The 27,136-nt window shown below is 35.4% G+C and overlaps 2 protein-coding genes across 4 annotated transcripts; one reads left to right on the forward strand and one right to left on the reverse strand.

Moving 5' to 3' along the window:
• Window positions 1-5,663: 5,663 nt before the first annotated feature.
• LOC105034322 (large ribosomal subunit protein eL34) lies at window positions 5,664-11,761 on the forward strand. The gene is made up of 4 exons (XM_010909431.3): window positions 5,664-5,843; window positions 6,172-6,251; window positions 11,210-11,319; window positions 11,416-11,761. Exons 1-4 carry the CDS (start codon window positions 5,765-5,767, stop codon window positions 11,507-11,509), a joined length of 363 nt encoding a protein of 120 aa, XP_010907733.1. The 5' UTR covers window positions 5,664-5,764; the 3' UTR covers window positions 11,510-11,761.
• Window positions 11,762-16,847: 5,086 nt separating this feature from the next.
• Window positions 16,848-23,300, reverse strand: LOC105034320 (chromatin remodeling protein EBS). 3 transcript variants are annotated; one of them, XM_010909429.4, is made up of 6 exons: window positions 23,140-23,300; window positions 22,677-23,022; window positions 21,647-21,715; window positions 19,349-19,484; window positions 18,311-18,380; window positions 16,848-17,227 (listed from the first exon to the last, which is right to left on the reverse strand). In XM_010909429.4, exons 1-6 carry the CDS (start codon window positions 23,210-23,212, stop codon window positions 17,223-17,225), a joined length of 699 nt encoding a protein of 232 aa, XP_010907731.1. In that variant the 5' UTR covers window positions 23,213-23,300; the 3' UTR covers window positions 16,848-17,222. The 3 variants fall into 3 exon arrangements, 2 of the variants coding, with proteins under 2 accessions (XP_010907731.1, XP_010907732.1); XR_002163591.3 differs by lacking the exon at window positions 18,311-18,380 and having other exon boundaries at window positions 19,349-19,464; XM_010909430.3 differs by lacking the exon at window positions 18,311-18,380.
• Window positions 23,301-27,136: the final 3,836 nt, after the last annotated feature.

A 27,136-nucleotide genomic window follows, 5' to 3' on the forward strand; every position in this document is an offset into this window, starting at 1 on the left:
CGGCACCATACAGTACCCCACCACCTCTTGGTCAGCCATGAGGAGAGAGAGTCTCAATAAAAATAGACTCAAAGGATCTAATTCAAATATGAATCAATTCGAATCCAATTTGAATCTGATTTGAATTAATTTCGAATAGACTATCAATTCTAAATTTTTTAAGATTTAGAGCCAAGTCTAACTTAGATTTTCAATCTAATTAAGTTTAATTAAATCAAATCTAATCTAAAATTAATTAGCACTTAAATTCGATCTCTCGTAAACTTCTTGAATCATAGATCAAATCTTGTTCATCTTCAAAATTAAATCTAAACCTCATGTCTAGTGCTAGCTAGACATAGTCAACTGTTTAATCCTGTATGACCTATAACTTAATTCTCAATCAAGTTAATCTATTTATTCAATCAAGTCATGTACTTTCAAATTGAACATATAGACTTAAGTCAATTCTTTCCTACGTCACTTGACTTTGTGCATGACTCCATAAGTTCAAACACTAAACTGGTAGCACAAAAATTATTTTCTATACTAATCGAAGTTATCATTTAGCAATGAATTTCAATATCTAAATAGGTCAATATTTGCAAGATAATATTCAAGAACCTATGTATGTGGTTACCACATAATTTATCTCTTTGATCCTGAATGCTCTAGGATAATCTAGGGTTAAACTGTCAACCCTGATGGATCATCCTCATTTATTCCAATCTTTCAAATCAATCACATGGATTATCTTGATCAAGATTTTACTAAATTGAAATATAGTAATGCATCAGCTCCTATAACTTAGAGGGTTCAATTCTATCTTGATCCACATACAAACTTCATAAGTACTTAACTGTACCCAATGACCTTCTATCACTACATTAGAAATATAGATAGTTCAGCACCAAAGTACAATGAATTGCTTGTAAGTCATTATGGTGATCTTAGGTCTAAGAGATATTTATGCCCATATACTTCATGAGCTACTCTTGACAACAGAATACTCAGCAAGTGAGTCATTTGTTCAATAACGATGTACTCCGACATCTCACCTCATATCATATCAGTATCTCTACACTCTTTGGTTAAAAGGATAACCAACCTATATAATACACAATGACCTTCACTCGATAAACATCATTGTCTTTTAATGACGTATCATTTGATCGCGAATATATTTAAGAACTATACGATAAATCTTTCTTTATCGATTACTTTATAGTTCTAAGGACTTCATTACAATATAAGAGTTCTAACAAGAAAGATGTAACTTTATGATGAAAGATGCCAAAATAATTTTTATTCAATGATTAAATGATTCATATACATATTACAAAAAAGAACACAATCGTCTATACGATTGACTTTAGGATACATTTTCTAACAACTCTCCGATGCTTAAGTTCGCTAAAGCTTGAGAACAGTGGAAGAAAAAGAAAAAAGAGGAGAGCAAGAGTGGGGTTTTCTCTAGAGTAGAGCTTATCTAAGGTCCCCTTATCTAAGGATCCCCTTTATAGAGAGGTGGTGCCGTAGATTCTTATACTGAAATCTGATAGGTCGTTAGGTCCTAATTTTCTAAGTTGCTAGGCCTCAATCTGACAGGCAATTAGGATAAAAAATCTATCTATTCACTTGTGAATCAAGATTGTTAATTGTGAGTGTCAGTTACGGATCGTGCCCACATTTTAAAAGTTATTGAGAGATTCTATGAATTGCCTACGTGGGAAGATAAGCTGGTAGCTTGAGATCGATGCAGAGCCAAGGCTCTACCTTAGACATATCAATGCCCATGCTAGTCATTGGGCTTTGTTTTCTATTGTCAATTGGATCCCAACTGGGGATCGGTAAATGTCCAATCTAGAAGTCAGATAGAAGCTAATGATATAAAATCGCTTCATCTTAGTCTCTTAGATCTCTCACAAGCATTCGAGATAGTCTTGTCAAGTCATCGATAAGTGCTCAATTGAAATTCGAGGAGAAAAAGTTGGGTTGGATGGTGAGTAACCTCCACAATAGAACTTAAGTCAAGAAGACCAACAAATGAACCAAACTCAATCAAAATCGTAGCACAACGATTGTACTAAATTCTCACATCATGAATTAGTTAAGCTCGACTAGTTTCATTCATGACGGTAATTAGGTAGGCAAATATTTTTAATATCCATACAAATTTATGCATGATTATGCATTTATACATAAGCTTCAGGCCTAGCAGTGCTCTCTTTCTCTCACATCTGCAAGGAAGAAGATAAAGGACGAACACAACTTGTCCAACATCTCATTAAACTTAGCAGTGGATAATATATGTTATAGAAGAAGGAAAAATATGGTATTTCATTAACAAGATCAATGTAGAAGCGATGACTAATAAAAACAAAAATTACCTTTGAGCATTCTAGTTGATCTTATGGATAATTTTTAAAGGAGGGTTGTGCATGCCATTTCTTGCAAAAGTCAAAGCCAACCCCCAAATATTTTTAGAAATGATGTATATATTTAATAAATTATGAAAATTTGTACCATACTAAGGATGGTTGAGGTTTAGAGACTAAACTCTTTATACTATTACCTCTTCCTGCTGCACTTATTTAAAGATAGCATGCGTCTAATGAGTAGCATACGTCCTTTAAATTATAGATTACCAACTATTATTTAGTTTCTAGATTTTAACCGACACATGATATCAATCAAAATTAAAGCATGTCTAATTGGCAATATTTGCAAGGGCATGCGATATCTAATCATGCTACATAGGATGTATGTAGCTTATTTCCATTTTTTTGATAGGAACAAAATAACTTCATTCATTATGCTAGTTGCTAGACATAACTAAAAGACCTGCATTAGTTTTTATAAAATAATAATCATTAGTTACACGATATATCTAGCCTAATTTGTAGGGATGAAAGCGATATAGATATTATCCATCCAGATTTATTTTTCTATCCGAACTAATTCAGATATAGACAGAAATTTGAGGATCCGATTAATATCCGTATCTATATTCATATCCGAATATCTGAATCTATGTATAATTCTATTAATTTTATATAGCACACATTAATTTTTAAGAGAAATATACAATCATGTAAATATATTATTAATTTAATTTATCATCTATTTAATAATATCTTTGATTCTGTAGTCATAAAGTTTAGATAAAATAAATATAGATATTTTTACATCCGAATAATATCTATATCTATATTTATATTCATTAAACAAAATAAATATGGATATAAATATACTGGTATCCAATCTGTATTCGATAGGTGTCAGCCTTACTAATTTGAATTGTGAATAACTGGTGGGATAAAGCAATTATCATAGCTTATCTTGGAATGTTTGCTGAATAGATCAAATTATGGGGCAAAACCACTAATCCCCGATAGTCAAGTCACACCATGGATAACCACGATAAGAGATCCTTAGAATTTCGCTTTTCCATACACTAGCACTCAACCCTCGCATTGCAGGAATTTAATTGGTAATAATGATAATATTTTATATTAAAAATTATTATCACCAATTAATCTCATGATTAGATCAAAAGGGTCTCTGAGAGCTTTTCTTTCTAAAGATGGCCTCCCAAATCAGTGAAGATTGCTGCATTTCGTAAATATCCGATAGAGGTTAAATGGATCGGATCAGACCAGGTCACGAGTGATCCTGATCTGATCCACTTTCTTGATCAGGTCTAAATATTGGATCCAAACTCAGTCCAACAGAAGATCGTGTCGCATCAAGTCGGATCCATAATCAAATTTTTTGACCCAATGGGTTATTTGGATCGGATCGGATCCATATATAATCCAACCCGATCCATGAAATACGGATCCAATTTAGATCCAGATTTGAGCTAATTCGAATCTGAGGTATAAATAATAAGATCAATAAGTAAAATATCTATAAACAAACTTTATTCATCTTACAAATTTTGATCTTGATATATGAGACTATTAGAGCCTCCATGTCTCGTACTATTCATCCAAGAATCTAAAAAGTCTAATCACATTTTCCTCACATTACCCCTGACTTGATTAAATCAAATTCAAAATATTTTAATAAAATTTTAAAAAATAAAGATCTAAAAATCAATAGAATATCTTTTTAAGAACAATAGATATTAAAGGAGGCTCGATCAAAATTAATATTCATGTAATATAGGAACAAATAGAGATAAGCAATGGGTTCGGGTCAGATCGGGTGGGATTGGATTGGGTCATTTATCTCGAGATCCAAATCAACCCAAAAATCTCTACGGATCTAGTTGGATCAAAATTCAGTAAATCCAGAACCGATGTGAAAAATGAAATGGATTCAATTTTAGAACCCGATCTAGATCCATGGATCCTTTAAAATGGTTCGGATCAGATCTATGCGGATCGGATTGGATCGAGTCATGGGTCAATTCTACTTGGGTCACATCGTGGATGTATATAATTGGAGATTGATCTCCTACTCCTTCACCTCGAAAACCTTCTCTCCAGCTCAAGATCACTTTATTCTTTTTTTTGAAATAAGTAGATCTTTTCACTTTCATGTTCTTTTGCTTTTTTTTCTTTGGTGCTTAACACCCGCCAAAAAGAAAAAGAAGCAAAAAGAAAAATTGGGTTCAATTCATAAGGTCTGCTTCACAACTTTCTAGTTCGAAAAGATTACCTTCGGTAACTTTTCAGTAGTTAAATTCAATTCATAAATTAAGAGATTTTTTTAATCAGAAGTTTCGAGCCCTCCATTTGCAGTCTTAATATCCAACATCTCCATATAGTACTCAACAGAATCTTCAATTCTCCCCTTTTGCACAAGTCCTAAATCAGAACTGTTATATAATAATAGTAAAATGATACATGGATATTAGAGATGATATTCCGTATTGACACTAAAATTATAGGATAATCTTCCACAACACCACGTGTCAAATTTTAATTTTTTAATTTTTATATTATTAGATTGATATTATTACATAGATACTATTTATATTTTATTTTTTATTTAATAAATCTTTAATATCCATGTATCATTTTACTACTATTATATAGATTTAAAATATTTTTTATTTTTTTATTATAATTTTATTTTTTATTTAAAAAATATATAAAAAAATTTGAAATATGATGTTATAAAAATTATCCAATAATTTTATGTGTCAGCATAGAATACATCCTTAATATTCATATATTACTTTAACCCCTTCGGATGAAAAGACCAAAATGGATACTATTTGTTGGTAAAAAGTCCCATATCGAGTAATATTGTGCGTCGGTGAACCAGTCCACCGGCTGGGCTTTTCAACACGTTACATGTACGAATCATATTTGATGGAAAAAAATGATATTAGTTTATGGATGGGACTTTTAAACGAAACAAGTGTGTAGTGTTTGCTATTAACAACACAGATTAAGTCGGTTCGGCTACTAGGCCAGCAACTCTAGCCACGTCTCAGTGCAAACGGGTTCAAGGATCGCCCGGTCAAAAGTAATTCTGATCTGACCAACCAATCAACCTGAGATGCGGGGCGAACCGGAATCAAAGCGGTCCAATTAAATTCCATCTTTCTATTTCATAGGGAAAAACACGAAACACGGCCGTGAGATCAAGAAACGTTATCCGTTGGATCTAGGTTATTTGAGGACTCTTTTTTTTTTTTTTTAAATAGTCATATCCGACGGAGCGTTCTCTCTCTTGTATGTCGTATCCGACCAAGCAGACTCTCTCTGCTAGTTCTGGGTTCTAGCCTCCTCTTTCGAAGAAGGGTGAGGAGCGAAGGGAGTCTGAGATGGTGCAGCGATTAACGTATCGAAAGAGGCATAGCTATGCCACTAAATCGAATCAAACTAGGGTTGTCAAAACCCCAGGTAAAGATCCGTCTTGCCGCTCTGTCATTGTTCTAGGGTTTATCAGATTTTTTAGGCTTTTCACGGCTGATCGATCGAATACCTTTTTTTTTTTTTTTTTTTTTGTTTCGTTTCAGTTTGACTCGGGTTTTGGTTTCTCTTTTTTCCATTTGGAACTGTGGATCTTGTCGAACATTTCCTTTAGATCTCTCGATCTGAGCCCTTTGTTTGATACCCAGGAACTCGGGTTTATGGTGCTGTGGATTCCCCACCCCTCCCCCCGGGGAATGGGTGTTTGTTTTGCTTTATTTTTGTTTAATATTGATTGGAGTTTGGATCGATAACGCAGGTGGCAAGCTTGTGTATCAGTACACTAATAAGAGGGCAAGTGGGCCGAGATGCCCTGTGACAGGCAAGAGAATCCAAGGGGTACTGGATTTTTCTCTCTTCGTCTTAACTCAGAACTTTTCTAAAGTTTAATATTGTGCTTCTGGTCTTGTAATTTTTTTCGTGTCATTATTAGTTGATATATTATAAGGTGTAGAGATGGTTCCTTTATACTTGTTCGGCATCTTACCTAAATCTCCATCATCTGCGATGGTACATTTGTCCTCAGGAGTTTAGCAAGTATCATACCGTTGACAGTGTCTCATCATTCTATATGAACTTCTGTTGCTTGTTCATATTAAAAGTAGGGCTGCTATATTTCGTATTGAATCTATATGTAACGCATAAAATGCATAAGCACTGTGAGATTTTGAAATCAAAATGTTTAAGCTTTCGTTCTAAATGGGCCAAAGGAGGAAGTTATGTTTAGTTTTGAATATAATCTGTTTAATTTGGTCATGTTATTTTGAGATCTTGAATGTTTATAGGTAAAATACTTATGATGCATTACTGGATGCAGGTAAGGGACATGAACATAACATTATAAATTTGTTACATTGTTATAGTCGATGTTTGTTAGGATCGAGATCGAGTTGTAAATTGGAGAAGGGATCCAATTGGATCAGATTGTGAATTGGATCATAGATCATAAGATTTTTCTTGATTTCTTGCAGAAATTCATAAATATAGCAGAAATGTGAAAATTGAAATACGATCAATTATACAGTATACAGTGGATGAATGGAGAATAAAAAACATGCATACACATTTAATTTTCACCAATTTAGGCATGTATTTTATGGTATTTCTAATAAACAAAAGTTCTATTTGGTTATTTAAGATGTTTATATACTACCTATCAATTTAATTATTCTTTTATGTAGAATGCTTTGGAAGAAACAAGGATAAAAACTCTAACATATGGCTGTAAAAATATAGAAATTTGCATCTTATTTTTAACTCTATGAACTCCGATAATAGTCTCGTTGAATTTATTATTTTAGTTTTATTAATTATAAGTAATTTAAGAACCACATAATGAAAAAAAATATAGAAAATAGTCATGATCTAATACGTAAATGACGTAATCAAATAGGATTTTGTGATTCAAAGAAATGTATGGTCAATCATATGGATCTAAATGTTGTGATCCCAAACTTATTTCAATTCAAGGATGGGATCTAGATTATTTAGAGCCATTTTGATCTGGATCATAGGATTTGAGTCGTGAATGGCAAGACTCTAATGGCAATGGTTATGGTGTATCTGAAAGGATATGGATACAACAAAGAGATGAAAATAAATAAATTATATTATGTGTTTGTATGTCAATGTTTTAAAAGGCGGTTACATTATGCATTGGTTAATGGACCACATAATACATCTGTCGGTACATACACAAGTGCCACTTTTAACTATTTAAGAATAGATAAAGTATATTAAATACAATAAAAGTATCGAATAATGATAGAACTTCTTTTTCTATAAATAGTAACAATATTAATAAAATAACTTATATTAGGTACTATTTCTTAGTACCTAATATAACATAATTAACATTAACATTATGAATGTCATATTATGCCCACTTGAAATCCACAACAAATCTTACCGTCATCCTCAACCTATTTCATCTGCATGGGTCTACATAATAGTGGGCTGTATATGTGGCCCTACTATGTTAAGAGACTGCATATGCAGTTATATTATGTTATGCCATACTACGGAACTTTGGGAGAAGGTGATTGAGCACAAATTGATGTGTGACATTAAACTATTAGAGAACTAATTTGGTTTTATGCCAGAAGGTTGATGATGGAAATTATTTTTCTCCTTCGGAAGCTAATAGAGAAGTGTAGAGAAAAGAGATAAGATCTTAATATGATTTTTATTGATTTAGAGAAAGCATATGAATGAGTTCCTAGAGAAATCTTACAATGTTTGTTAGAAAAGAAGCATATTTTTGTTAAATATTTTATTGTGATTAAGGACATGTATCATAAATCAGTTATTAATGTGTGAACTATTGGTGATTATACTTGTGATTTTCCGATCATAATATGTTCATACCAAGGATTTGCTTTAAGTCTTAGCTTTTTTGCTCTTGTTATGGATGAGCTTACTAGGCATATTCAGGATAATATTCTTCAGTTCATGCTAGTTATGAATGATATATTCTTAGTGTGAAACTAATATCGAGGTTGATTGTGTATTGGATTATGGAGTGCATTAGAATCCAAGGATTTTAAATTAAGTAGGACCAAGATGGAATACATTTTTAACAAAATAGAAATAGAAAAGAAGATGTGAAAATTGAGGATCATTAAGTTTTTGTTCATTTTTGATATTGATGATTGATTATTTATAAGAAAAGGGATTGTACATGATGTTATCTATAGAATTAAAGCAGGTTGGATAAAATGGAGAAATGCAACTAGAATATTATGTAACCGTAAAATACCTGCCAAGTTGAAGAAAAAATATGCTTTATGTTATAGATTGCTGGGCAAGTAAAAAATTTTTAAAAAAATGCATGCACAAGATGACTCTAGCTAAAAATGAGAAAGTTGAGATAGATGTGTGGAAATATCAGAAAAGATAGCATGATAAATGAAGTCATTCATAAAAAAATGGAGATAGCACTAACTAATAAAAAATTGACAGCAGGACGACTTAAATATTCTAGATATGGCTAACACAGATGAAGGGATGCATCACTATAATGGAGAGTGATTTGAATACGTTAAAGGAAAGAGAGGTAGGGGTAGATTGAAAATCACATGGTATGAGAAAGTAAGGAAGGTCTTGGCATCTCAATATCTCTTAGAAAATACGGACCAAAATCGAGCTAGATGGAGAAAAGAGATTAATCTAGCCAACCCCAACTAGTTTGGGATTAAGGCTTAGTTCAGTTGTATTGTGCTACGTGAACTCCTTTTTTGGGTCCATATGTAGTATGTCTACACTGCTGTTATTACATATAGGCAATGCAATGTGATGTAGTCAAGGGACTCATCTGCATAAGTGGCCACATATGAGCCTCATGCACCTTCTGTTAGAACACTGGTGTATTTCTATGTATTTTCATCCATCTACATATGTATACAAGAGTATATGTATGCATATATTATTAAAGAGAGCAAGTTGGGGTGATAAAGTTTGTCTAATTCGCCCCGAGGTGAGATGATGAAATTGATTTTGGAAAGGAGGTTTGCAGCACACATTATCATGATCCTGTCTCTTTCCCTTTGCTTATTTCTTCAGCATTGCTCACCCGTGTAACATCAAAAAAAATCTTCCATCCACATCTGCACCCAGTCCTTGATGGGATCTCTCACCAGCACCTCTATCACACACACACACCCCATGGGGGATGGCCAGGGAAGAGAAGGAAAAGGTTAGGACTCTCTACTTCCTGGGGGGATCATGGAGTGCCGTTATACACAGTGTGGATGTTGACAATGCATCCAATTATAAACAAACTCATTGCAAATAAAACTCTAACCTATACCATCTTCTGTCTTTTAAAGAACCACATTGTGGAAGACATTCAAAGATCCTGTATCTAATATATATGGCTATTATTTCCTAGAAAAACATAAAAAGAAAGAAAATGAGATGAAGTATCCAGCTTGTTTATGTCCAAGGTGTATTAGCATCCTTAACATGCAGGAAACAGCTATGGCTATTCTAAAAGACCATGGTGTGCATTTTAATAGACATGGATAATAGCTTGTTAAATTGTATTAGCCTTATATTTTATATATTCATTAAACTCTGCACTTTGTCTGTGGTTTCCATGCATGACATGGTTGTGGGTGTCCATGTTGACATGCCTTCCTGGGATATACTTCCTCTATTTTGTAGTTTAGGAAAACATTTTTATTTCCATATTGCATGCTATAATGCTATTACTGTACTGTTTTATTGGATCTTGCTATGTGGTATTAGAGTTTAGCTTTGTTATTTAATAAATTTAACAAGATCATTTTTCGTTTTTTGAATTTAATGTGCCAGAATTTTCTAACTGGTTGCTTTTCTTGGGTGATCAAAGAAACCTAATTGAAAGTTGAGAAGAGTTTGAAAATTTGTGGAGGTTGGTTCATATCAGATTTTTGATTTTTTTTTTTTCCTTAAGGTTATAGAGGAACAATTGTTTTTGTATTTGGAAATTGTGGAGCACCTTATGACTCAAATGTTGGTGATTAACATTCCAAGTCAAAGAATACACTGAACCTCTGTTTGTGTTTGAATATTTCTAACCTTTGTAAACATTGTTTTCTGTAGTTGCTTTTTATTATCTTTATCTCAATGTCTGCCCCTTTTTGGATATCTGCTTTTGAGGTTTAGTCATTCTTCTTCCATTGGATCAGATAGCTTAGACAAAGGATGAGTGCCTGTGATCAGGATCTTTTCTTATGCTCGAATTGTAGATTAAAATTCCATCATGGGGGTTACTTTCTAAGCTCTCCAGAACTTTGTAAGTTCATTACATTTTACAGTCTCGTTATAGATGAAGAGGTGAATGCATGAGAATGTGAATAGGTAGTCCGCTGCACAATTGTTTAAAATTTATTAAATATTTTTAGACCTCTTAGAGAGTAGGGTATGTGTATTAAATACCACTCAAAATAACATGCATGGTAGGTTGGTGGTCGGTTATAGATGGAAATGCATTTCTGAGACAACAATTTTTCAGCAAATATGTGTTTGCTTAGGTTAGTGGACGTTCGCTTGAGTTTGCCTGCTGTTTGTTTTAATCTCGGCAGTGTCAGATAACTGGTAATGCATCTTTCTTGATTATAGCTGATATAGTGTTCGTGCTTGCTGTTATGACTTGTAATATTGTTACATCATGTATTTGGAAAGTTCAGAAGTTTTTGAGGTTGTATTACTCGAGTGGATAGCTTCAGATAAGCTTCTGTGATATTGATTTCTCTTAGTAACTCTCTATTTTAGCTCTGTTACATATAGGCATAATTTGTATTTTGTACTTTCAGATTCCTCACCGAAGACCTGCCGAATACAGGAGGTCTAGATTGTCTAGAAACCGGAGAACCGTGAACCGTGCTTATGGTGGGGTTTTATCTGGAAGTGCTGTCAGGGAAAGGTAGGTAATCAGTGTTTTTGTTAGGCTTGTAGTAAGTTTAGATTATTTAGATTGCCTTGTCTTGCATATGTTCTAATCCGCTAGTTGGTTTTGTAGGATCATTCGAGCTTTTTTGGTGGAAGAACAGAAGATTGTTAAGAAAGTTTTGAAGATCCAGAAGGTCAAAGAAAAGCAAGCCTTTAAGAGCTAAAACAGGAGAGTAGCAGCAAAACGCTTAAGTTTTGATTAATCAGCAGAAAATTTTGACTAGCACGATGATGATTATGAGGAGTTTGGCATAAAGTGTGGTGAGATAATTGTTTAATTTACAGGGCCATGGATTTGTTGTAGATGTTCAGGGATGTCAGTCCCTTCTTGGACGTATTTTTGACTTATTTGTTATTAGCACTGGATCATTTGTTGAATTGTCAGTTGGTAATACTCGTTGCTGTGTTTTTTAGAACCTTTGGTAGTTTATGATCTCTCCCTCTCATAATTTCTCTTTTCTGCAAATGAATAACCATCTCTGATACATCAAACGTCCCATGTCACCTTTCCACGTGCATGTTGGACATTTTGTTCTCCGCTCGGATGTATGTCCAAGCTTATGGTTAGCCAGCTTCTAAACATGGAGATGTTGCTTTTTTGGGTGGTGCCTTGCTATCTGTTTGTTCGTCCCTTTATTTTCGATAATCTTGAATCAGGCTTGTGGACGATAATAACTTTTATTTTGATCGGTATTGGTGTCAAAGAGCTCTCATGGCTATTGTAAGAATACAGCTGTATCTTTTGAATCTTGGGTGAAGGTACGAGCGTTGACCATAGATATTCATCAACATACCTCAAAGAAGAGGATAGCGTCTGAGGTTGGTTTTTCTCAACCATGCAAGAAAAATTGAACTGCTGCTTCAATGTTGATTGAGGAATTCGATGTGCCATCTGGTCTTTCTCGATCATCCAAAAAGAGTCGAGTTATTGCTTCAATGTCAATTGAGGAATTCGATACACAAAATCAACATGCTGCAATGTCAATTGAGGAATTCGATAGTCAATTGGTCCTTCCTGACCATTCAAGAAGTACCATCTGCATCGATTTTTGAGCCGATCTTGGTATTGTCAGCTCCGATAGTGTTTTCCACTGCACCGTCTGGAGCGGCGAGAGAGCTGTCACAGCAAAGAAGACAAATAAAAAGTAAAAAGTTGGCTGAAAACGACTCTATATATATAGGATCTCTCAATGGTCAGGATCGAAACATCCAAATCCAGATCTCATCAGATGTTGATACGTGGTGATATCTGAATCGATCATTGATCGGACGGTTCGACGCACCTACTCCAGATCGAGCCATGTCATCACTATCCGCGTGAACAGTTCCGATCAATGACATTCGGACACATGGCAAAGATCTACTTATCAGAATCATATCGTCCAACGTCGAATCATCTTTCCGAAATGACGTCTGACACTGACATCCGATATCGAATCATTCTGTTGATATGACAGTCCAATGATGGTCATGTACTCACCGAAACGACAAAACAGTCGACGCTCACATCCCGAAGAAACTAGCGGTCAAATCGGGGTTTGATATGACATGAAATGACTCCCTTCGTCCAACATAACAAAATCACGTGGTGGCATACGTCGGATCACCTTGGGCTTAGAAGTGGGAGGCAACTATTGGGATAAGTCAATCGATCTCCGACTCAAGTCAACCAACCTCCGACTTTTGACTCAACAAAGGCCGGTCGACCGTACATACAACTTCGACTATGCATTGACTAACTGGACAAATCACACCAACTCATGGTCGGCAAACCGACTGACATTCGGTTGCTACCGATCAACAGCAGACAACTTGAATAACTCCCGACTCAAAACCGTCGGCACATCAAAACTACTAGTCGATGGTTCGCTAGGACCTTCTACCCATATATAGTCGGTCAATCTGCTCAACATACTATAACGTTATGAGAGATTATCGACTATGTGTCACGATAATTAGTGAGAATTAACGACCCACTAACTTTACAATTATGGTCCAATAATTTAGTGCCATAAAAAGTTGGACCACGTGCTGGACAGTTACATCAAAATCATTTATAAAAGGAGGATAAGTGAATAGCACCGATAAGATACTTTTAAGCCAAAGTTCTGCTACTCTTGACATTCAAATCTACTGTTCACTAATTCCCTCTCCGACTTAAGCATCGGAAGTCCCCGTCGGACACAACTCCAATCTGTGAGGATGCTGTTTTGCAGGTGCTTATCACCGACGATAGGCGACAGGGAGTTAGCCGTAATATCTGTTAATACCAAAGTATATTATTTAACACGTAAAATAAAAAAAGAAAATAATTTTTGTTTCCTTAAATTAAATTTTAAATCATAGAAGATTGGACATGAAAAATCGTTTGTTGTATTTGTTATTGCATTGCCCGGGGGAAAAAATCCGATACCATGAAGTCAAAAAAAGATATTAAAAACAAAATTTTTAAATAATAATGTAGGTGAAAAGAATACAATTTATTCATTGTAAGTATAAAAATAATTAAAAAATATCGATAAATTTTTGCCTCAGGACCTAGAGAAATTAAGAAAATTGATCCTACATCAAGAAAAAAAAAATCCAGTCTGCATGCCTAGATGGTATCGTCGCTCCTGGTGGCACCCTTCGAGGTGCGTAGCTATTATTGCAACCACCTATTGAGGGTGAAATTTTAATAGATCGCACGCAGATCTAAAATTAAAATCGAGGCATATGAGATTACACTGCAGCACAAATATCACCAGCATATTTTAATTCATTGGTAGAAGAATATATAATGATATAAAAAATAAATTATAGAAATATCTCTCTTTTAATCTAATTTCATTTATATCTTTTTGATTTTAAAATATATCAAATTAATTTTTTAAAATTTTAAAATATTCCAATATAGTTTTACTATTCACCTATCAACAAATAATGTTAGTTTTTTATTTCAACAGATGAAAATATTTTTTATTTATATTAGAAGGAGCACCGACAAGAAAGAGATGAATGTGAAGGGAGTTGCCGTAGAGAAGGAGGATAAGATCATGAAGGTCGGTGTGGAAGGGGAAGATGGCGTCAAAGATCTCATAGGCAGAATTGGAGGAGGAAGAGAAAGAAAAAGAGAAAGAATTAGAAACATGGGAAAGGGGAAGGAGGGAAAGCACTCATGAGTAGTCTTAAAGGAGAAAGATAAAAAAAAATAAATGAGAGAAAGGAGATGAGAGAGAAAGAGGGGCTGCCTACAAAAAAGGATAAAGGCAGAGGAAGCTACTGCGGAGGAGAGATCATGAGTAGACTTGAAAGAAGAGAAGTGGATAAAGAGAAAGAAAAGAGGGAAAGGTGTTATGGATAAGCTTGAAGGAGGAGAAGAGGAAAAAATATGTATGAGAAATGAGAGAAAAGAAAGAAGAGGTCATCATGAGGAAGGGATAGAGATGATAGGAGCCACCATAGGAGAAATATGGACAAGCTTGGAAGAACAGTGAGAGAGAAGAAAGGAGAAGGAGAAATCAGATGCGAAGGTGGTGGAAGCTACCATGGAGAGGTACATAGATGGGCTTAAAGAGGATGAGAAGTGGGAAAAGAAAAAAGGAAGGACGAGAAAAAAAAGTTGGCCAGCGAGATGGATGAAGATAGAGAGAGCCGGTATGGAAGGAGAGGACTTACAAGCAAACTTGAAGGAAGAGAAATAGGTGAGAGATCACTGACGAGGAATGGATGAAGGTAAAGAGAATCACCTTGGAGACAGAAGACTAATGGATGCGCTTGGAGAACAATGAGAAGAAAGGGATGAAGAGGAAGAGGAGAATGGGAAAAGAACGAAGAGAGATATCGGCACTGGAGATAAAGAAGGAGAGAACTCAAAAAAGAAGATAGAAATAAGAATGATTTAATTATTTTATAAAATAATGATATCATTCCGTCAACAGAGATAGATAGTAGGACCACATTAGAACATCTCGAAAATTTAAAAAAAATAATTTAATATATTTTAAAATTAAAAAAATATAAATAAAATTGAACTAAAATCGAAGAGGTATTCCTATAATTTATCCTAATGTAAACTATTCGAGATGTATGCGCATTAACAAACATAGGAATGTATCAAACAAAAATAATAAAACATAAAGAGATCAAATGCCTCTTTTTGAGTTATGTCAGCATTTCTTTTTACAAATAAGTGGAGACACCACCCCTTTGAACCTCATACCTCTCCAAAGTGGAGAGAGATGCCAACCAAGCTAAGGCTAGTTCATGTCAAATTAGCATTTCACCGGACACCACAGACACACTTCAGGCCAACAACCATACATGGCAATGTAATACAGCCACAGATTTTCAAATGACACCATTAGTAAACAAGCATCTAGCAAGAAATTTATTTGCTCGTTTCATCACTTCGGAGCTCAAGTCACCGCCTTGCAGACTAACAGATTCAAATACCAAAAGGAGAACCATCTAAGAAGGCAAATTAAAGCATCTAATAGAAATTATTGTTGCCTAACTTGATGGGTAGCAAATACATAATCTGCAGTGACTCTACAACGCCTTGTTTGAGTGCTTTTAAACATGTATCTAATGATATCATGCAAACCCTAATAAATATACACATATCATGCAAACCCTAATAAATATACACACAAATTGGATAAGACCAGGCAGCTCTCTTCAATCTTCCATAGCTCTCTTCAATCTTTCATAGCTGAAGCCGCTATGGAAGGAGAGAACTTACAAACAAACTTGAAGGAGGAGAAATAGATGAGAAATCACCGATGAGAAATGGATGAATATAGAGAGAATCGCATTGGAGAAAGAAGAATAATAGATGCGCTTGGAGGAGAACAATGAGAAGGGGATGAAGAGGAAGAGGAGAATAGAAAAGGAGCGAAGAAAGATGTTGGCGCTAGAGATAGAGAAGGAGAACACTCAAAAAAGAAAAAGATAGAAATAAGAATGATTTAATTATTTTATAAAATAATGATATCATTCCACCAATGAAAATAGACAGTAGATCATATTGAAATATCTCAAAAATTTGAAAAAATAATTTAACATATTTTAAAATTAAAAAAATATAAATAAAATTAAACTAAAATCCAAGAGGTATTTCTGTGGTTTATCCCAATATAAACTATTCGAGATGTATGCGCATTAACAAGCATAAAAATATATCAAACAAAAATAATAAAACATAAAGAGACCAAATGCTTCTTTTTGAGTTATGTCAGCATTTCTTTTAACAAATAAGCCACTTTGAACCTCATACCTCTCCTAAGCGGAGAGAGACGCCAACCAAGCCAAGGCTAGTTCATGTCAAATTAGCATTTCACCGGACACCACACACTTTAGGCCAACAACCATACATGGCAATGTAATACAGCTACAGATTTTCAAATGACACCATTAGTAAACAAGCATCTAGCAAGAAATTTATTTGCTCGTTTCATCACTTCGGAGCTCAAGTCACCACCTTGCAGACTTACAGATTCAAATACCAAAAGGAGAACCATCTAAGAAGGCAAATTAAAGCATCTAATAGAAATTATTGTTGCCCGACTTGATGGGGAGCAAATACATAATCCGCAGTGACTCTACAATGCCTTGTTTGAGTGCTTTTAAACATGTATCTAATGATATCATGCAAACCCCAATAAATATATACACAGACTGGATGAGACCAGACGGCTCTCTTCAATCTTCCATAACTGAAGGATACCAAATACTACATGCTTTACAGGGACTAACGGGAGCCCCATGTAACCTCTAAAATACAAACACTGTCATCTGAACATTTACATACCTGAAACTGGCAGACCACTCTATACAACCCCGTGGATAAAACATATGGGCATCAGTTGTGTTATTCACCTTCTCCGCCTCTTGGATTCAACCTGCAAACATGATAGGTTCACTTTTTTCATTGTTTGAATAGAAAACAGTAATTGATCAGATGAGTCATAGAAGGGCATCACTGAGAAATACAAGGAATGAAGAAATCTCCTTGCTATGGTAAATCTACAGAACATAAAGATGCACAGTGCTTGCTAGGGAGAAATCACATGGTTAGCAAAGCTATACAGAGAAAACAATCAACCAATACCACCAGCTTATCACAGAAGAACTTTTTTCACTTTTGAAAGTGTCAAAATAATGTGCTGCCTCAAAAATTTGCATATAAACAAATGAAGCCTTACTTCTGGAATTTCTGTAATTATTCAAGCAGTTGAGTGACACAACGCCAAAAACAAACCAAAATAAATTAAAAAAAAAAAGAAGAAGAAGACTGGTTAAAGTGATAAAATCACATTACTTGAAAAGAGTAAAAAGTGAAGATATTAATGTACACACACTTTCGAAATGGAAAACTTTAAGATTCTTCAATAATCAACAATGGCAAAGCATGGCTCTAGCTTCAAAAGAGAGTAAAATATGAACAATGAGAATTTCCTCTGTGAAAGGTTATGTTAAAAAAACAGAAAAGGTTACATTATGAAAGATGCATAAATTACACAAAGGACGCAACCATTCTACATGCAGACAGATGTGAATGAATGGGCTTCATAAGTGAACCACATGGTACAGATTTAGATAACGTAACATAAGAACAAATAATAATGTACCTTAAATGAATGTAGGCAATTTGATATTAAAATACCATCCATGAACCATATGTAACCATTATGAATGACCCTTGGAAAAACATAAAAAGATGCAACAGTCACAGTTCATTTTTCCAATGTTAACTTGAGAAGAGCCTCATTTTCAAGATATAGGAGGGCCATTTCACAAAATCACAAGAAACAAAACAAGAAAACAGCTTCAGTCACAGTTCATTTTTCCAACGTTAACTTGAGAAGAGCCTCATTTTCAAGATATAGGAGGGCTATTTTGCAAAATCACAAGAAACAAAACAACAAAACAGCTTCAGTAACTGCCAACATCGTTGCATCAGTCAACCCTAATGCAGTTCTCACCTCCATTGGGTTGAATTGTCACCCCAAACTGGGTACCATGCAGCATCATTTCCCAAAAGGGCATCCACACCTAGTAAAAGCACAATTCTCACCCGAATCAGGTCAAACTTGGGGGCAACATTTATAGAGGAGGGCATAGCCAACTACCGCTCATTCCCCAACACAGTGGGATTATGTTGTGCTGCGGTGCTTGCTAACAAGTCCAGTGGCTTAAGTAACAACACATGCAGCCCAAGAGGTAGTCGCCCTTGGCAGTGCTGCCTATATTTTTGTATTTTTACATCATGTCGGACCGTATATTTATGGACAAGACTAATTTATGAATTAGTATTAGATGTTTCCAAGTTAATAATTTCCATTGACTTATTGCATCATAATGTGTTCCGCCTGACCACATCCTTTTAAAATTTCTCCTCATTCCTCTCCCTTTTTTCTTTTTTTTTGGGGGGGGTGGTGCGTTGCAACTTGACCTCTGGTGTCAGACTAGGTGTCTGCCTGGTGCCTACGCACATGTCCCCCCTGGCTGCCCATCTACCACCTGAAATCTTTTAAAACAGTGCAGGAGGAATTTTAATTCCTACCCATTTCTCAACAATATTGGAGTAATCAGAGCATGTTACTTGTAGGAGAGACCCTAGCAAGAGTATAAACTCATCAAGAATCTGACTTGTTATTTAAACTTCTTTCTTACAGCCAGTTAGCGTCAACCTTCCACCTTATCCCTCCAAGCTTGGGACTGACGTCCAAACTGCATTATGTAGCTCCCTAATTGGTTCATTGTGTCAAGTCTACGATCATCTTATTCATGGGGCATATAATGTTATAGCATGATACTCTACTTCTTGGTTGGAAGTTGCTGGTACATGCTCTGATCGATGCATAATTTGGCTGCCATATCCCCTCAATATTGGTCACCAAACATAAGCCATTTGATACTTTTATTTTACTGATGTAACCTTATAATGTAACTTTTTAATTAACATTGCCTTCTAGAGGAATATAATTATCAGCAAATCAGCCCGTTATGTATTGTAATACCTTTGATTCCGATTGTCTTGAAGCACTATGAGAATTTTCTGTCTTCTTTTCATTTTGAGAGGAGCAACTTTGACAGAAGAAATGTTCAAGCTTCTTAGCTTCCTCAACAGTCATATCTATACAAGCAGGATGGTACCTGAAGCAAAGTCAGTCAGCAAATTTTTGAAGCTCTAACTTTTAACATGTTACCAGCCAACAAAGCATATGTTTTTATGACAGTAACAACCAAAAAGAAAAAGAAAAGCAAAAGATCACCATGCGTATAAATCATAGGACATAAAAAATAAATAAATTATCATAAGGAATGCATGGATCAAATGCAAAAGAATTTTTGATAGCAAATAGCTCTAGATAACAAAAGATATCCATGCAAAATAGGTTATTTTCAGAGCTTTTCATCATGAACAAATCAGGTACTCAAATTGTCAGCATTAAACTAAGAGCTTCTACTTTAATTTTCAGGGCTCAATCATTTCCAATATTCTATATATGGGCCACACTCTGGAATCTGGATATGACAGAAAAAAGTTAGCATGTGATTCAAATGGAACTGCCCATGCTACTATTAGAGTCCTATTAACGCTTCCATGAAACTACCCATACTACTATCAGAGTTGCTTTAGCAAGGCCCAGTCAATTTCACCAATAGAAAAGACCCAGGGTGTCACTCAAGCAATACAGCTTCAGTTCACTTAGCCCCTTCAAATGCCATATCTCTAATTTAGGCCACTCTGCCTTTATGAAGTAAAGATTTGATTTTACAATGATTCTCTTGAAAAAATAAAACTTTCACAATGCAATCCCAACTTAAGTGGTCCACTTCCCACTCAATGAGGAATTTGGCAATAATAATGACCTATGTAGAAGCAAGTTCATGGTAATTAGTTTCTGGACCATTGGACCACGATATGTTTAAAATATACTTTAATAATTCTCTTGTTTTATCAAATATTGACTAGCTCTGGCATCATTCTTCAGCTTCAAAAGCTACATTCTTGAAGTAGTTGGGTGGACAATCAAAGGCTCACAAACAGTTGAGACATCATTTCCTCTGGGAAATGGACAATCAACATAACCAACTTTTTGAAGCCAAAGAAGTTCACAAATTGCACAAAGATTAGGAACCCTTGTTTTTCTGGATGCAACTTCTTTAATGCAATTGAAGCTGATAGCTCTAATTTTCTTTGTCCGTGAATAACACAAGTATTGACCAGAAATCTTAGCAGATCTAAGAAAACAAATAAAGCGCTGTAGGAAAAGATGGATGCCTCAATATCAAGAATGCACTACAGTGTCATGGCCCAGTCATAAGGTGAATTCAAATCATAAGCTAAATTCGATTATTAGTTGCCACAGCATGTTACAAGGAAGCTACGGGGTAAGAGTGGTGCGAGGTAACAATGTTCATAAATTTCATATCTTACCACTCTTATCATGCGTACCATATGACAGTACAATAATAATGATGCACGTATGTGAAATTTCTAGATAAAATACAGCATTTGATATGCATCCATGTTAATATGGTTGGTTGGGTCAACAAAGCTAGGGAGAGTTGAATTTAGAAACTCTGGATCAATTAAGGTTGAATTCTTTACCACCCCCCACTCCCAACGCACCCAAAAAAAAAAAATGGATGAATGAATAAAAAAATAAATAAAGGTGAAATTCAGGCTCAACTGGATTTATTGGGTCGGGACCAAGCTCAATCATTTGAAGCCTATATCCTGAGCTTTGGCTAAACACAAAAGAGCTCAGGCCCACAATGGCATCCTTTAATATGGCTTGGCATGTTAGCTATGCTCATATGTGGCTTTAACATCTTTATAACCCAACCATTTTCTAAAGCATTCATAGATGTTAAAACATGATTGTGATATCACAGTATTCTATATGATGAGACTTCCTTTTTGCTACCCTCCATGTTGTTGCAAAATGCATCTATTCACCTTTTATATCATCCTAAATATTAAAATCAGCAAAGCCTCCAATTCTTCAAGAATGGCAATTCAACAACATTTACCTCAACCTAACAGCATGCTTTTATAATTGCAATTCAAATACATAAGGCCTTTAAATTATCATTTCTTCCACACATTGGACATGTTGCAAGAACAAATAGATAGATGATAATGTTGTTATTTCATGCATTGAGTATCCAAGAAGAAATACTGAAGAATCTTAAGTTGTTTACGCAGGTGACATCTCTATCAAACCCAACAAGTACTTATAGCCCAGAATCAGAAGATGAACAGAAACACTACAAAGATGGTTAATATTAACATTAAAGAGGCCTACCAGTCAGAGCAGCCCTCACACTGGATCATAAGGTCATCAGGGTTGTAAGGCATTTCACACTTGCAAAACCTGCCCCACAATAATAATTGATCAATAAATAACTAGGAAACAAACAAAAATCACAATAACTCATCAAACAACTTAGACAACAACAAAGGGAATGAGTTACTTTTGGCATGATCTGAAAAGGGAGAGGCAGAGACAGAAACAGGCAGATAGACTGACACACACATACAGAGAGAGAGAGAGAGAGATTCAAGTTAAATGAAAGAGAATTGAAATGTTCTGTGTTAAGGGTGCAGGTCATTTAATCACGACCAATACCACTTCTAGGACCTCAACTCATCCATTCATTATACCTTCTAATTTCTAAAGTTCCTTTCAACACACAAATGTTGATCTAATTACCAAATTTGTGAGAAGGATTTCTCCTGACAACTAAAATGGTTTTCCCAGAAACTCCATTCGCTTGAAATGGAAGTCGGAAACTAAGTCTTCATGTATAGGCAAACATCCTGCCATTATAATTAATTAGCATTGTCAAGCAGGTTACTTTCTACCAGATTGTCATCCTCCACTGCCAGCTATAAAATTTGAATACTTTGTATGAGTTCATTAATACTGAGCAAGACTTATATAGCATCCAGTTGATTGCAGTATTCAAACAAACGTGCAAATATAGCCAACAAAACCACAACTCTATCAAAGAAAAAGAAATATTTGACACCAAGAACAAATCGTTTGACCCAACAAATGATCACAGGTCACAAAGGAACATCGAATCACTATACCAACTGGAAGAACTATTCGAGATGCTGAAAAGTTGACTCTTTAGGGCACGGGCAGATAACAATTCCAATTTCAATCAAGACTACAAGCTGATGCCAACCAAAATCAAACACGAAACCATTAAGACATCAACTTTAAACCAATCCCATGTTATCTAGTCTATAATCTGAAGTATAAATACCAAAGAGATAAGGAACTAAAATTAAAAGATAGCGAAGGAATGCGATAGAGGGATTCATACACAGCGATTCTGTCGGGAATGAAACTACCAGTCGCGGACTTATACTCGAACCGGCAAAAGAAATCTTCGTTGCCGACAGCGTCGAGCTTGGTGTAGTTCTTGAAGCTGTGAACGAAACACTTTCCCTCGATGGTGTCGGCACTCTGGACGTCGTAGTGGTCGGAGAGGAAGACCTCCTTGGCACCGTGGAACTGGCGCCGACCCCCGATTGACTCCTCTGGCCGGTAGTACCACCGCACCCGCACCTTCACGTTGGAGCCTCGCGCCCCCGCCTCGATGCTCTCCACTCTCGCCACGTACGGCGGCTTCGACGAGTCTGGCGGCCGCATCAGCACGCAGTCCCCGGCTGCAAAACCCCAACATGAAAATCTCACGATTCCGAGCCAAATTTGTTCCAACAACACGATCAAAGCTGCAAAATTTAGGTTTTTTTCCTACAAGGATTGCGGAGAGAGAGGATTACGCTTGATTGTTTTGTTGGATCCTTTGATCGTATAGGAGTCCAGGATTCGCTTCGCCGGCCGAGGCTTCGCCATGGGAGAGAGGCGAGAAGGAGACGAAGAAGGGTATGGGGGAGAGAAAGTGAGAAGAGGGAGAGAATTTTTTTTATCTTTTATTTCTTTGAAAAATTAAGGAGTTTGTGCGGGTCTCAGACAAACCTAATTTGCGTACGTGTGTATAAAAGTTTCTATGTGGGAGATTTTATCTGCCGTTCACAAGCGGGGGTCGCTCCTGGTGTCTTCGTCCATGGATTGACGGTGTGTACGAACGGACGGGATGGGTTTAGGATGTAAGACTGATGGCGGATTTGGTGGCCGTACAATGATATGTATGCGGGAAACGGAATATGGGTTCGTCCGCATATCCTCTTCTAGAAACATTTCCCGCGTGCGAGGCACGGTAAATGGAACGGTGGACTCGGCGCTGGGTGTGGCGGTGTTTCCACTTTTCAGACATTCAATCCTCCGGGGAAAATCCCGGTGACGTCAAAACGGCGTTTCTTACGCGGTCGTGGCGTTCTCTTTCTTTTCCGATGTCCCGGCAAATTTGTTGCAGAGGCCTATTCCCAAAACTATTAGCAATCAACGAATGATTGTTCTGGTCGTATTCTTGCTGCCAACATCTCTATCATCACAATCCATGCGAAGCTAAAAATAACCCTACGAAAAGAAAGCTAACAGTTGATTTTTTTCAAGCAACAGTTCAAGGATCATTTACTTAAACAACAGAGTCGAGGGAGGAGGAGGAAGCGTCGATGGCAGAAATGGTGGATGCAGTGGAGGGGCATGGGGAGGAGGAGTTTTTCTAATTTCATCCGAGGATGCGTCGTCGTTATCCATGGAGCGACCAAACCGTTTATAGGACGATATAGACTCATCGGATATCTATACCGAGCTCTTCGCCCCATGTGGATTGGGACTCGGAGGACAAAATTGTCCATCCAACTGTATCCTGTCCTGTCGATGCAAACCAAATATGCACAGAAGCTTCATTCTCCTAATATGACATTGGGGATGAACTATTTACATAGGGATGGCAGCGGATAGGTACTCACAAAATTTGCCCCATCTATATCCGAATCCATTTAAAATCTTGCTATCCGAATGCATCCCAAACCTGATTATCATCATGTATCCCAAATCCATCTCATCTAAAATTGGTATACCCATTTGATATCCGAACCCGTCCGATCAACCCTCATTCATATTCATAGAACAGAATTAAAAAATTTTGCAGCCAAAGAAGAATCTTTTTGATAAAAAATTCCTAAACCCTATAAATATCATGTTTGTACATAGATTAAGCTTTGAAAACCTCAAGGGACCAACTCACAATGCCACAACTCCCACAAAATCTATGAAAAAAGAATCAAAAGGAAAAAATAATCAATCTATGTGGGAAGAGGTCTTACCTTACCTGTTAATTTTTCCATCTTTCCTATGTTTCCATTAATTATTCCTATGTTTTCCCCACTTTTTCCTCTAGTTTTTTCATTCTCAAGAGTCTCGATCAGGTGGGAGACGACGGCTTAGAGGTTGGAGTGGTGGCCGAGAGATGAATCCAGGTTTGGTGCTCTCCTTCCCCATAAATCTCCAAAAAAGATAATGAAATGAAAAGAAAAAGAATCAAAAGGAGAACAAATGATTAATCTATGTGGGAAAAGGTCTTACCGGATAATTTTCTCCATCTTTTCTTTATTTTTATTGATTTTCTTATGTTTTCCCCCATGTCCTCAAAAGTCTCGATCGGATGGGAGACTGCGACTTGGAGGTTGGAGTGACAGTTGAGAGGTGAATCTAATTGGAGCAAGGGCTTAAAGCTTGGAGGCAACGACATCTAGGATTTTTACTTTCGAAGAAATAAAGAATTATATATATATATATATATATATATATATATATATATATATATATATATATATATATATATATATATATCCTCGAAAGTCTCGATCGGATGGGAGACTGCGACTTGGAGGTTGGAGCGGCAGTCAAGAGGTGAATCCAATTGGAGCAGGGGCTTGAAGCTTGGATGCAACGACATCTAGGATTTTTACTTTCTAAGAAATAAAGGATTAATATATATATATATATATATATATATATATATATATAATATATATATATATATATATATATATATTCGGATTCGAATAGCGGATATCCGACGGTTGAATCCCAAATTTGTTCCAACCCCATTCGGATTTTATTGTTAAATCCCAAATCCTATAGGATATACTAAACAAGTCCTACTAGGATTTGGGATGGATCAGATATCCGAAAATATCCGCCTAACTGCCATCCCTATATTTACATCCGTTTCTTCGCACTTCTAAGAAAACCATATTATTTATCTTGGAGAACGCAAAATCTATTACACAATAAAGAAAGTCTTTGTGCACTGCATATGGTGCAATAAACTTGACGTATGTAGAACGCGCCACCCAATTACATTGGAGCACATAGCATACTGAATAATGGGATAGACATTTAATGCCGTCTAGTTTTTTCTTTCTCCAATTTCAATGATGAAAATATCTTTTCTTCTATAGAATAAAGAAAGAACAGTACTATTACTTCTTGATGTCTGTATAACTTTTCGTGAATATATATGATGTCTTGCATCATATATATATTTTTTTATATATTTATAACATCTTGAACAATATATATGACTTCCTGATATCTTATATGATTTTCTATGAATATATATGATACTCTGAACAATATATATAACTTTCTGTGAATATATATATATAATATTTTGAATAATATATATGACTTTCTAATACTTTATATGACTTTCTGTGAATATATATATATATGTCATTTTGAATAATATATATGGTTTCTTAATATCTTATATGACTTTCTGTTAATATATATAACATCTTAAAATAATATATATGACTTTCTATGAATATATATGATACTTTGAATAATATATATAACTTTCTGATGCCTTATATGACTTTCTATTGATCATATAAGATATCAAAAAGTCATATATATTGTTTAGAATATCATATATATTTACAGAAAGCTATAGAAGGTATTAGAAAGTCATATATATTATTTAGAATATCAGATATATTCATAAAAAAATATATATATTGTTCAAGATATCATATATATTCATAGAAAGTCATATAAGATATTAGAAAGATTTATATATTATTCAGAATATCATATATATTATTCAGCATGTTATAAAGATATAGAAAATCCTATATATCATTTAGAATATCATATATATTCATAGAAAGTTATACAAAGTATTAGAAAGTAATAATATTATTCTTTTTTATTTTTGTTACTGAATATTAGAGAAAAAAAAATTGAGCAGTATTAAATATCTGTCCTATCTAATATGCTACGTGCCTTATTGGACAGGGTGCTCCTATTGCACCACACGTGGTGCACAAAGAATTACTCTTACACAATAACACCTATGATAGAAGTCATCATGCGTGGGGTAGCCCACCGGCCCGCCTAAGCCCGAAGTCTCTTGAGCAGGTTCGAGAAGGTTTGGGCCAAGTGGGCCCAAAAATAGGCCCATTTAGTAAATGGGTCGAACTCGAACTAGAAAATTAAAGGACAGACTAACTTGGTTTTTGTGTGTTATTTATTTATTAATTTCATTTATTTGTAGACTTAGTTGATAAATGTTATTGATATGTGAACTTAATGGAATAATGAACATGTACTAAGTTGTTGGCAATATTTAACTATTCATATCAAGAATTTTTGAACTATTTTTAATTATTTTAATATTTTGTCAAATGAAAAATGGCCATGAAGGTCAAGGCTTGATCAAAGCTTGAAGCCCAAGGTTGGGCTTGGGCCAAGGCCTAGAAGGTGGTACGAATGCTGGGCCAGGCCTGGGCCTAAGTATGTTGTCTTGACCTTTAGGCAAAGCTTGATCCTGCCTAATGTATGAATAGGTCCAGTCATGACAAA

The sequence above is a fragment of the Elaeis guineensis genome, chromosome 6 (genome assembly GCF_000442705.2).
Source record: "Elaeis guineensis isolate ETL-2024a chromosome 6, EG11, whole genome shotgun sequence".
NCBI lineage: Eukaryota > Viridiplantae > Streptophyta > Magnoliopsida > Arecales > Arecaceae > Elaeis > Elaeis guineensis.

Coding starts and splice junctions, on each gene's coding strand:
- LOC105034322 (XM_010909431.3), top strand. CDS start 5,765: ATGGTGCAGCGATTAACGTATCGAAAGAGGCATAGCTATGCCACTAAA. Junction 5,844..6,171: donor TAGGGTTGTCAAAACCCCAG/GTAAAGATCCGT, acceptor TCGATAACGCAG/GTGGCAAGCTTGTGTATCAG. Junction 11,320..11,415: donor GGAAGTGCTGTCAGGGAAAG/GTAGGTAATCAG, acceptor TTGGTTTTGTAG/GATCATTCGAGCTTTTTTGG.
- LOC105034320 (XM_010909429.4), bottom strand. CDS start 23,212: ATGGCGAAGCCTCGGCCGGCGAAGCGAATCCTGGACTCCTATACGATC. Junction 21,716..22,676: donor ATTCCCGACAGAATCGCTGT/GTATGAATCCCT, acceptor ATTGTGGGGCAG/GTTTTGCAAGTGTGAAATGC. Junction 18,381..19,348: donor CAAGACAATCGGAATCAAAG/GTATTACAATAC, acceptor TGCTTTTACTAG/GTGTGGATGCCCTTTTGGGA.